Raw genomic sequence first — 12729 nt, forward strand, 5'->3', positions numbered from 1 at the left:
ATCTATAATAGCAAAAGAGAGTCTAGGAATTCATTCATTCCACAAATATTTACCAAGCATACTTTATCCTGAGTACTGTGCATAAGGTACTAAGGAGATGGTAAAATGAAGACATTAACTGGGATTTGCATATCCGATATGGAAGGGTAGTTCCATCTCCAGGAGCTTTAATAAAGACCAGAGTGATTGCTATTTTAATAGATAAGGGTTCTAGGCATATTTCACTGTAGGAAGTCATATAGGCATGTAGTAAAGATTAAAACAGAATAATGATTCCAAGGCACATGGCACAAGAGTTATGAGGAAATGATAGTTACAGCAATGACGTGCACAATCCAAATCACCTGCAGACATGGATTCTGAGATTATGTGGGAAGGAGAGCTGATTATTCATCTCTGTATCTTTAAAGTCTATACAGACTGCTACTTTGTAGGAATATGTATGAAATACATGTTTTCTGAGAAAAGAATAAAAGTGCTAATGAATCAATGTAAGCAAGTCTTATGTTAAACAATAGGGCTGGGACAGAACTAGGTGTATTAGTGATAACCTTGGAAGCAGAAACTGTTTTAGGAAGCAGAAAGTTTGAGTTACCAGTTTAAAATAAATATGTAGAGAGTCCATCCAGCAAGATGGCATTAGAGTGAAAAGTCTGGATGAGATTTCTCTGCATATGAACAACCAAATTACAAGTCCTGGCATAGAATTTACATTCACGAAAATGCTTGGTGAATATATATAAATAAGTCACAGCAATTGATTTTTAAACCCAAATTAACAACAGAGAGGTTATTTATTTGAACACTCAAAATCACAATCTTTTATTAACAAATTAACATAGACCAATTTTCTTATTTACATTCTTTCCTGTGACCTCTTACTCTTCACTGGTAGACTTACCAGTTTTTTCTTTCTACTAGTTTCCTGGGCTCTGTTGCTATTGATATCAAAAGTAAGAATCGTTTTAGGTATCTATACTTTGGGTGATGTAAAGCCCCTATATCTCTGACCCTTTCTTAGTAACAGTTGGCTATATCAGTAGCTGGAAAACCCTTGCTCTGTGTTACAGGGGTGTTTTACCACTAAGAAGGTAAGAATATATTTCAGAGGAAAGAAGGCCTTGGTCTTCCCATATAAAGAGTCATCAAGTACATGCAATAAAATCTATATTCCAGGAGCTTAAGTATATCTGTGCCTAAAAAATTCCTAATGTAACATATGGAGAGCATTGGAAAAATCTTACTCAATTTTTTTATTTAATTTTTCATTTTTACAACTATAATAAATGCTTCACAATGCAAGAAAAACACCATCCAAAAAGTCCCATTAAACCAAATATGTCCAAGTCATTTATAAAGAAAAGGTACAGTATTATCACCAGGGACAGCTCTGCTTGTACAGCTCTACCAGAGCACTTAATGCACCTTACACAATGGCTAAAAGCATGGAAAAAATACAACTAGATTGGAAAATATGGCGGGGTGACTTAAATTTAAAACACTGGCTCAGCATGCTTGCTCCCTTGCCTTCCTGCCCTTCAGTATTTTGCAGGCAAACAAATTGGTATCACCTGGGCAGATCCTTTCCGTTTGGAAAATGAGGCCAGATTCTACAATTCCAAGAAGGGGCACCCTCTCAGATTCTGCAGTGTGTGTGTGTGAAGGTAGAAGAGTGGGAGAGTGTGGCAGATGGTGTGTGTTATGTGTCTCTAGGGAAGAAAAGGAAGTAACTACAAGGGGAAGGATGATTTTGTGGTACAAATATTCGAAGGCAGCTGGATTGTTTATTAAATAAATAAATAAAGGGGATGCTTGTTTTCTAGTTTAGGTTTTGGCATTATGGAAAAATATGAATACTGAAAAAATCCTGCATGCCCTATAATACAGTTTGTTCTGTGTAAAAACTCCAAAGAGGTTTATGTTTGAATCTCTTTGCTCTCTAATCTTTTCCTTTGTCTAGGAGGCTGGTACCGTGCTGACAGATGTAGCCTGGGAAACACTGCTACGTACAGTCAGCAGTCAATATGTGGTGTGACAGCCACATCGGCTGAGCCCCTGGGCTACAAAGGGGTTCTGGGGGAAGTCTGGGACTGGGAGGTTGGAGAGCTGACTCTGCCATCCAAGACTCTGGAGTCCCTAATGGAAGGAACATGGGGTAACTCAGGCTCTTTCACCACCAGACTCTGTAGCCAACAACTGCAGCTTTGTTTTCCTCCTGTGTTATTGCAAAAAAGCGCTTAAGAGCACAAACATAAGGCACATGCATCTATAAATATGGACACCCCAGACCAGGAAGCAAGGGATCTCAGGGGCAAGGAGGCACTGTTGCTGCCTGCCTGCTCCCTGCCCACTGGTCAGCCTGTGTATCTGGTCCTCTGGTCAGTAACAAAGGCATGTCAGATATACCTAGAGTGTGCCAAGATTCTGTTTCTTTCTTTCTTTCTTTTTTTTTTTTTTAAATGATTTATGTATTTGTGCATACAGAACTGGGGTACAGGCCAGAGGTGCAGGGGCAGTGAGAGGCTTCACCAGAGACAGAGTGGGGAGCAGAACAGGCAGATCAACGAAGCACACTGCTGAGGGGAGCAGTGGGAGGGTTAGGAGAGGTCTGCCACGCCATGTGGTCACCTCCGGGGCAGGCAGGAGTTGAACTCATGCGGAAGCGGCTTTAGATTCTCAGTGCTGTGCTTTAACCCGCTGCGCCACCAGGGAGGGCCCCAAGATTCTGTTTTGTTTGCTTGAATCCACTGTGAGCCTGCATGCCTGGGATGGTTGCACACCACCAGTGAAGCCCTTTCCTTCAGGACCTGTTTTCTTTTCTATAAATGAAACAGTAGATCTGTGATAGCTAAGGTAACTTCTATCCTGGAGTTATATAAAGCTAAGCAGAATGAAGAGGAAAATACTCCAGCATGTCACTCTCAGATTAAAGAGGCATGTTCCTCATCTGATATTTATATAACCAGAAAAACCCTGCTACCAATTTATTTTGAGAGAGCAACTAGTTGATTTTCTAAAATAAGTACAACCAGCTGGTAGTGGTCCTATTGAAGCAGTCTAGACAAAGTGAGCATCTCTATGAAAATCCCATAGCTAAAACTGGTATAAAAACACCCCTCAAAATGATAAAGGTACAAATTTACCACGTCATTTTTAGGAAGGATTTCTCTTAGACCTTGCTAATTCATTTAATTTTTTTGCTTTTTTTTTTTTTTTTTGAGGGAGTACGGAGTGTCTTTTATCACATTTCATGAGACCAAGGAACAAGATCAGGGGATATATAAGATCTTTCCCTCTGCATTTACTTGATGCATGACTTGTAACTCTTCCAATTAATTCTATGCCTCTAAGAGTTATTAGATGCTGAGGTCAGCTTTCTATATACAAAAAAAGAGCATTAATAATTAAACAATGGGAATCAAATACCATTTTGAATATTGCAGAGAAATTCTTTGGATAATTTCCTCTGAAGTGTCAGCTATTTTTAAGTCTCATATAAAAAGCAGGTTTCCTTTCAATGCAATCTACAACTACTAAAATGTTAAGATAACATTCTTTATTCTCTTTAGTCTCCATATCTTTTGTACATTGCACTTTTATTTACTACTTTAGAGAATAAAGATTTGATTCGATTAACATTATTCTTTCAAATCAGTCTATTAGTTTCACATAATGTTATATTACCTCACTTAAATTCCCTAATCTTCCACAGCTGATTTAAAAGGTCTAAGTTATTATCAATACATTTTTAGCAAACTTCTAGTACATTAACATTTTAACATATTCTTTTTAGCAAGATACAAACAATATGGTCATTTTCACTCCAGTTTTAATCTACCTTCATCTAATTTGTATTAAATGATTAGCTTAATTAACCCAACTGACTTTTGCCAATTTGCTACCCCAGTAACCCAAAATGTTACTTCAGTAACGTTTTACATCACAAAGATCAACAGTGTAATACAAGAAAGGAGAACAGTAACAGTCACTTTCTGTAACTGTGGCATCATTACATGACATGTTCTAGAGTGGTTCTGAATAGTTTCACAGGTTACACTGAAGTGTATCAAAATGGTCTACTGAAATGCAGCTGGAAAAATTTGGAATATCAGTATTTTGATTTTTTAAAAAGTTGGTAATTACAGAACTCCTGAGATATTGGTATAAGCAGGGACTCTGACAGCAAACCAAGGATCAGCAAACCAAGGCCCTTGGGTATCTGTGACTCCTAGAGTCCAGCTCCCTTCTTGGCCATGCTGTAACTACCCGAGACCCAAAAAAGGTAACTTTCTACGTGGAATCAACAGGACAACTCAATTAAAGTACATAAATTAGTATTTATAATCTGTGTCTATGCCAGGAAAAGACTGTAAAACTTCAGGTGAGGAGGATATAACCTTAGGTGCAGTTAGACTAGATATTGAGGCAAAGTGGTGAGCGAACAATACAGCGAGGATGGCTGTAGCCCTCCACTGATGTAAGGATTCATTTTAACCATTAATTAGACATCACTTTTCTCCTTTGGCAATTAATACTTTTATTACTTTTAAAAATATACTCAACACAGAAAAGGGATATTTTGAAGGGAAGTAGGTGGCTTGTGCTAAGAAGAAGTGAATGTTATAGTTGAGTGCTGATGGATCTTACTCAAGATGAGTTAGAGATGAAAGACTGGAAGGCATTCAAACTTCAATTAGTCATCCCTCCACACCCCAGAAATTAATTAGTTTTATCAGACAAAGAATAAATAATTCTGTAGCCTCAGAAATTGTGGTAATGAGATGCCACAGAAGAAAATCATTTCACTAAACCTTGTTGGAAGAAACCCAATGCATTTACTTTTGTAAGATAACTGGTTTCAAAACAGAGTCCATTAACAGAACCCCAAAGTTAATGGAATATAGACAACAAGCAGACCAGGAGGTGATACAGATAGATTTTCTATTTGGATGATGGTCAGTTGTCCAAGGCTTTCATCTACATATGCAACTTAAGATAAATAAGAACTGAAAATGTTTCTTCTCATTATTTTTACTGCAACCCGTACTAAGAACTGTACCTTTGACCACATGGGGATGTATTGACGAGAATGGGTTAATATGAACACATGTTCCACTGATACATGGTATTGCCTTTATCTCCTCAAACTGGATTATTCACAAAATGCAGATCACAGTAAGAAACATCAGTTGCCTACCTGACATAGAGGGAGCGCTTCTGATTGGTTCGCAGGGACCCGGACCCGGAACTCATGCTGTGGTTCATCATCTGCTCTCGTAGGTCATGGATTTTGGCCTCAAATCGAGCGTAATCTGGGAATAGAAGGAAAATTGGCAGATTTGGTTCTGTATCTTCAGAGAGCTAGACATGCAGCATAACCAAGGCTTCGCTTCATCCTTCCTGTTGGTTCCCTTGCCAAGCAACAGGGAGACACACTATTCAAGAATGTATGTTTGTTTAGCATTATTTTGCAGTTATTCACAAGAGTATAATAAAAGCCAAATCAGTTACTTTCCAAAACATAACTAAAAAAAAAAAAATGCCATCAAAGCCTCATTATGTGAAAAGTTCATGAGGGAGTAGTTGGGTGGGTTATAAATGGGCTACACACGTACACAAAAATCAAGTCAGGATGGATAAAGAAACCAAATGGCTTATGAAACCATAAAATATGTAGAAGAAAAACTGGCAAAACACTCCATGACTTCCACCTCAGAAACACCTTTGAGAACTCATATTCAGAAGCAAAGAAAATGAAGGAGAAGAAAAAGAGACAGGGCTGCATCAAACTAAAAGCTTCTGCACAGCAAAAGAGATAGAAACCAAGTGAGGTGACACCCTACTGAGTGGGAGAAAATATCTGCACACCTCACATTTGATAGGGGGTTGATATCAAAGAGCTACAAAGAGCTAACACAACAAAAGCAAAGCAGACAACCTAGTCAAATAGTGGGGAGAAAAGTTAAACAAACAGTTATTTCTCAAAAGAAGAAATGCAAATGGCCAACAGGCACATCAAAAATTCTCAACATCATTTATAACCAGGGAATTGCCAGTCAAAACCACAATGGGTTACTACCTCACACTAGTAAGAATGGCACACATAAAAAAAAGCAGGTAACCTCCCTGGTGGCACAGCGGGTTAAGCACAGCATTGAGAAGCTAAAGCCAGTTCCTCGTGAGTTTTATCCCCACCCCGGGAGGTGACCACATGGCATGGCAGACTTCTCCTGACCTGCCCGCTGCTCCCCTCAGCAGTGTTCTTTGTCATGAGGCCTGTCCTGCTCCCCACTGTCTCTGGTGAATCCTCTCACCAACCCTGCACCTCTGGCCTGTACCCCAGTTCTGTTTGCATAAATAAATATTTTAAAAAACAAACAAAAAAGCCAGTAACAATAAATGCTGACAAGGATGTGGAGAAAAGGGACCTTCTTTCACTGCTGGTGTGAATGCAAAATGTCCAGTCACTTTGGAAAACTGTGGAGGGCTCTTAAAACCCTAAAAGTGGATCAACCACATGACCCAGATATTCCACTCCTGGGAATCTACCCAAAGAACACAAATACACTAACTCAAAGGGAAACTGGATTCCTATGTTCATTGCTACACTATTTAAAAAAGCCAAGATAAGGAAAAAACCCAAATGCCCTGAAAGAGATGACTGGATCAAGATGTGGTTTACATGCACAATGGACTACAACTCAGGGATCAGAAAAGATAAATTCGTACCACTTGCAGCAACATGGATGGTGCTAGAAGGGATTATGCTAAGCAAAATAAGTCAGAAGGGAAAAGAGGAATATCAGATGGTATCAATAGAGGAAGAATATTGGGAACCTGAACAAAGAATTAGAAAAAAAGACACAATTTGCTGGCAAATCATAGATCTGAAGCATAAAACAGGGTTGGGGCAGGAAGAGGGGTGAAGACAGGGGAGGGAAGAGCACAAGGGACTATGATGGTGGCTCAACTGAATGCTGTAGAGGTGGGAAAATTATGGGGACTACACCTTAGGGGAGAAATCAAATACTGCATGAATATGAACGATGATGAAGAAAAGAAACAAGGACAATACATAATATCTTCTTGGGAAAGGAAGTACATTCTGTTTAGACAGTGGTAGTATATATAGGTACCTGTATTTATGATAACAGAATTAACTATATCACACTTATACTTGAATAACATTCTGGTTGTGATAATATGCTACAGTTTTACAGAATGCAATCTACACTTGAAAAAACTAAAAAGAACACATAAAGATCTCCCTGCTTTATTTTTTACAACTGCATGTGATCTACATATATATCTAAAAAAAAAAAAAACCTTTTTATTTGAAAAAGATAGGACAAACACCTAAAAGCCATGGAATTATCAATGCTATTAGGGTTGAGGTGATTTCCCAATTACCTGACAGACTAGAGAACTAATTGTTTACAGAAAAAATGTGCAAAAAATTACTTAATTTTACTAAGATTTTCTGCCAAGGGGTTGCTAGGAGCTGACCACTGGGTCATACCTCAACTCTCCCCTATACATTTAACATAAAATTTCCACATACTATACTTCATCTACTCTAACATATGCAACATTTAAATCAGGTTCACCAGAGGTCAGAGTAGAACATAGGTTAGAGAACGCTCTCATATGAAATACATTTGGAAACATTCAAAGTTAATATGTCAATCTTAAAAGATCAAGGAACTTCAGGTATTATATCACATTTCTCCATACAACGATTATTTTTGCTTTATGATAACCCAGTAAAAATGAAGAAAGTAGAGGCAGGTTGAAAATACTTATTAACACAATCAGTACCTAAAAAAATGGGTTCTCAAATTTCAATATACATGATAACAAATTGTTCTGTTATCTTTGCACAAGTGTCTTACTTTAAGAAAATCTCATAGGAAAGATCCAGTTTATCTATAAGATAAATATAAAAATGTTAATTCAAATTATAAGAGGTTATTTAAATTACAGAGAAAATTATCACGAAGAATTTTAATAGAGGTCTATACTACATTTCAGAAAAATTGACTTTCAATTCAATATATCCATAACTTTTCATAAAAATAAAAATGGCTAAGTGAATATAATAAAAGATGTCCTACTTATAGAGTGTTAGAGGGAGTTTAACAAAATTAAATTTAAGTTTAATTTAATGAATATTTATTGGATGGATACAATTTTCTGAAATGGTGGGGTGGGAATTCATAAAAGATCTGACCTTCATTTTCACTGATCAATAGACAATGACCTCTGAATATTAAATATTTTAAATGCTTAATATTCTTAAGATAAAGCCATAGTAGTGAATGGGAAATTTCAAGTACTTAAGAGAAGGCTGATGTTATCTAGCTTTGGAAGACTTCCTGTTCAAAACTTAGCTTTGAATAATTAAATCCTAATGATTATTATAGAAGCAGAAAGCATGTTTAACCTAAAACCTATTGACCATAATGTCTTTACTTCATCCCATTTTAGCAGCAAGAGAAAGCACTTATTTATAACCCTTGATTTGATGCTCAGTGCAGGTTTAAATCATTTTGAGTAAGTGACATTTTCTTGCCATCCTAAAATAATTAATATTTATGACTGCCACATGGCAGATACTGCTTAGTGTTTCATGGGGACTATTTCAAAACGAAGTCCACAATTATGGAGAAATTTGGATGATACAGAATAAAAATTGAGAGGTCCTCTTGTGTTTTCTCTCCCCCCCCCCAATCTTTTCTTTTGCTGCTCTTTCCCTACCATTTACCCTAGAGGTACATGTATAGCTGTTTGCCAGGCTTCACAGATACTTCTTAATATATCTGAATATATATATATATATAAAAGCATGTGTGTATGTGTGCATATACATACACATATACCCACACACGTATGAAATCATAACTACTTATTATTGCAACACATTTTTCTCCCTTTCTAATCATGTAATGGTATCTTCACTTACTTTCTCCTAAACACATCAATATCATGTTCCTTAATACATTAACCATACTCCATACTTTTCACTGGAATATAACGATTCCCATTTTGGTAAATATTTAGTCCACCCAGGCTTATGTGGTTACAAACAGGGATTTTTGGTTTCCATGTGCACCTCTAGGGAAGGTGAGTAGAACACCATAGTTCAACGACCAGTGAAAGCTTCGCAAGTCATCAAAGAGAAAAGTGACCTGGTTTCCGGCACAGCGCAGGCGCTCTCTGCTTCTATGACCCGGCTCCACACTGCCACTTGTAAATACCACATGGTCCCTAAGAACCTCAAAACCCCCATCTGTTCTCAAGACACCTTCTTTTATAACTCTGATGTTCCCTCTTTTGTGATAAACTTGAAGCACCACCGTCAACTGTCTCCCCTGAAACATCTAATCTGGGCCAACCTTCACCTTATTTGCTCATTGCGCTATTTTAGTGCATTTATCATACCATTGCAGTTACCTATGCAGGTGCCCATCTCCCTCATGACACTGAGTCCTGTGAGGGCAGAAGCCACGTCTCACTGTTCCTGGAATTAACATTTGATGAATGAATGAATGAACAAATGAATGAATGAAAAAAGAATGAGGAAATTGGCAGAATCATTAAAAGAATTCAGTTTCAATGGGACCTGGAAAAAGTCAATGGGAAACAGATGATGGGGACATGATCCTGTTTATCTGAATATGGGGGAGGAACAGTTTATATTCTTGCCTCAGTATGTAATCACTGATCCAGGGTCAGATAGTGGTGAACAACTGTTAATTCTCCAGTCATTTTTTTTTTTAAAGATTTATTTATTTATGCATACAGGATTGGGGTACAGGACAGAGGTGCAGGGGCTGTGAGAGGACTCATCAGAGACAGAATGGGAAGCAGAACAGGCTGACTGACAATTAGAAGGAATTGCAAGGCAAAGGAAACATAGAACACTAGATCCTAGTTCATGTCCTGGGACATGCCATCGATTTGACACCTGTCCTTTCTGTCCTTGGAAAGTATTTTCAATGAAACTGCTTTACTTCTAACCTCTCAGCCTCTGTGAATTCCTCCACAACCTGTACTGAAACTCCTGCCTACCACATCAAGTATCAAGTACTTTCTAGATGACAGTTCAATATCTTTATGGAAGAAGCCAGTACAGTCAGATCCATGTTAACAGTGGAGAAAAGGAGGCAGGTAAAAATTCATGAAAGACAATGTGGTTACTGAGAGCATGAGAAGAAAAGCAAGGTTTCAAAGCAGTATTCTGGAATCAAAATTGCTGGACTTGAATCTTGGATGAATGCAATACTCCATCAGAATTCTTTTGTATGATGGTGCAAACAATAACTTGATTTACATGAATCTCAGAAAATAATCCATGCTCCCATTTCATCATTCTTCCATTCTTAGTTATCCTTGGAATTCAAAGCCAGATAGGCCTAGAAGGGTCCCACTTGGTCTCATCAGCCTTTGGGGATACCCTTTATCTTAAGCCCTTGGTACTCTTCAAGTAGTTATGCTGGGAAAGGGGCTGTCTTTGTGGATTATATTAGAGACTGGTTTCCCTCCCCTATACACATCAGAACAGTCACATGCCATCAAGAGAGCTCTGGACTGTCAGTGGATCCCTGACTTAGCTCATATCTCAGTTGGAGTAGTGACATGGAATTTTCCACTGCAAAAAATTAACAGATTTGTCTACTTTATTTCCCACCCAAACTGCTGTGTGTGTGTGTGTGTGTGTGTAAAAGACAGGGACAGAAAGACAAGGAAAGAACACATCTAGACATATACATGCACACACAGAGACAGAGAGGTGAGCAAGAGACAAACAGACCTACAACTCAGTTCACTAGAATCCAGCTTTAACCAAGAATCCTGGACAGCAGAATCACTCTGCTATCTTTTCTGTGTTCCGTGAAGGCAGATGTACTGATCCTTCGATATCTCTAGTACTGAGCATTAGTGACTGAGTTATAAACACTGTGAAGCCAAGCCATTGTCATACATTGTGCTTTATCTCTACACTTAGAACAGAATGTGACACATACTTACCAGTTAACTAAAACTAACATAAATATTTGCTGAATTGGGTGAACTAAATAAAGAGTACAGGGAAAGAAAATTGATGTTTTACTTTGCCAGAAGTACTATGAAGTAGATCAAATCTTTTAGAATAAATTTCAAAAACACGCTGAATTAAGGTGTGTTCTCTTTCCCTCCTCCTCCTCCCCTTCTTCTTGAATTGGGATCATTTGTTTTGACTAGAACAATTTTCTGTGCAGCTTGACTGGAGAAGCTTTAAAGAAGTTGCAGGCAAATGATTTGGAATCTTAAATGTGTGAAATGAGTGAATTTTGTAGGCAAACAATGGTCTGAATCCCCAACCAGCTATTTCATACTTTATGTGGAAAACTTTGAAAATTAGACATTTCAAATTTCAATTTAGCTTCATGCAAACTTTGTTTTATGGGTTCATAAAGGTTGATTTTCTTTGGTTATCAGGATTATTGCAAAATGGGGTTAGCATAGAAACTGAATTAGGCAAAGACTGTGTATTCAGGTGATTGGGCATAGCCTGGTGTAAGTTATTTTTCAAGGCTCTGAAATAAATGATTCAAGGTTGAACTTTGGGTTCACTCCTGACTCATGGTATGCTTTTGTACATATTCAACCCAGGGAAATCTTGGTTTTCTCAACTGTAGGATAGAAAACACCACTTGCTCGTCAGATTGAAAATGAAATACAACAGCATTTGTAAGTGGTAATAATGAGTGCCAAGAACAGGTTAGTTGCCCAATAAGTGGAAAAAAATAATCTCTTGAAGCTTTATACTCCTTATTATGAAATGGGGGCAAGCACAAAATTGCTGTAAGAAATGAAGAAGCAGATATAAAATTGTTTGATATACTGAGTAGTATTATATTAAATGATGAAAGAGTTTATTCAAATATATATATTTTTAAATTCCTATCTGTCTAGAAAATATTTCCTCAGTATCTGAAATTTGTCTCAATGGCTGTGGTATTTGATTTCTATCTTGGCTGTGAAAATAAAGTCACATCAGACATCAAACATGAGAGAATAAGTATAAACCTCAGAGGGGAAAGTAGAAACTTCTGATATTGTTAGAGTCTATCTTTCAATCGTTATTATCTCTAAAAATTTTGTAGGGAGAATGGGTAAAAGGCTCAGAGTCGGGATGCACAGTCTGAAGTTTAATTGATGTGACTCAGAGGAAGGTTCCAGAGCTCTGCTTTCCGACTTAATACACAGTGCTTAGGACAACATCCAGCCAGATAAAAAAAGCTTTCTTAGCAAATACAAATATTAAATCTGATGGATTTGCCTGTTCTCTCTTTTAATATTAAAATTATTGAGCTAGAAGCTAAAATAATAATGTTTTTTATTTTTCTGCAATAATAATCACTAGATCTTGCCCACTGAAAAGGTTTACATTCTCGCCTAATTATAGACCAGGGCAGAGAAAGAAATAAAGCCATCTGGCTCTAGAAGTATTCAGGTTGACTGAAGGAGTACAAGTATCTATCTGATTCTTGAGAAATACATATATACACATTATTTGGTGTTAGGGATGACCCGCAATTCCTAGACAAGAAGGAGCAATATTGGAAGAACTCTAAGAAACTGGAGACTCAGAAAGGCTAGTCAATTTGTTCAAGGTCACACAGCAAAGCTAAGATTTGAATCCACATCTTATAGCCCCAGCCTCATTCAGTATTTCCCCACTAT

General features: G+C 37.5%; 1 protein-coding gene across 11 annotated transcripts in view; it reads right to left on the reverse strand.

The window, feature by feature from the left end:
- The window catches only part of DLG2 (discs, large homolog 2 (Drosophila)), a 1159995-nt gene that overhangs the window by 160950 nt on the left and 986316 nt on the right, over nt 1-12729 (reverse strand). For all 11 annotated transcript variants that reach the window (XM_012725352.1, XM_012725350.1, XM_012725354.1 and 8 more), the window contains one exon: nt 5198-5312. In XM_012725352.1, the coding sequence (XP_012580806.1) occupies nt 5198-5312 (115 nt within the window). The remainder of the gene's footprint in view (nt 1-5197; nt 5313-12729) is intronic.

Source organism: Condylura cristata, unplaced genomic scaffold, assembly GCF_000260355.1.
Source record: "Condylura cristata isolate star-nosed mole 26May11 unplaced genomic scaffold, ConCri1.0 scaffold00015, whole genome shotgun sequence".
NCBI lineage: Eukaryota > Metazoa > Chordata > Mammalia > Eulipotyphla > Talpidae > Condylura > Condylura cristata.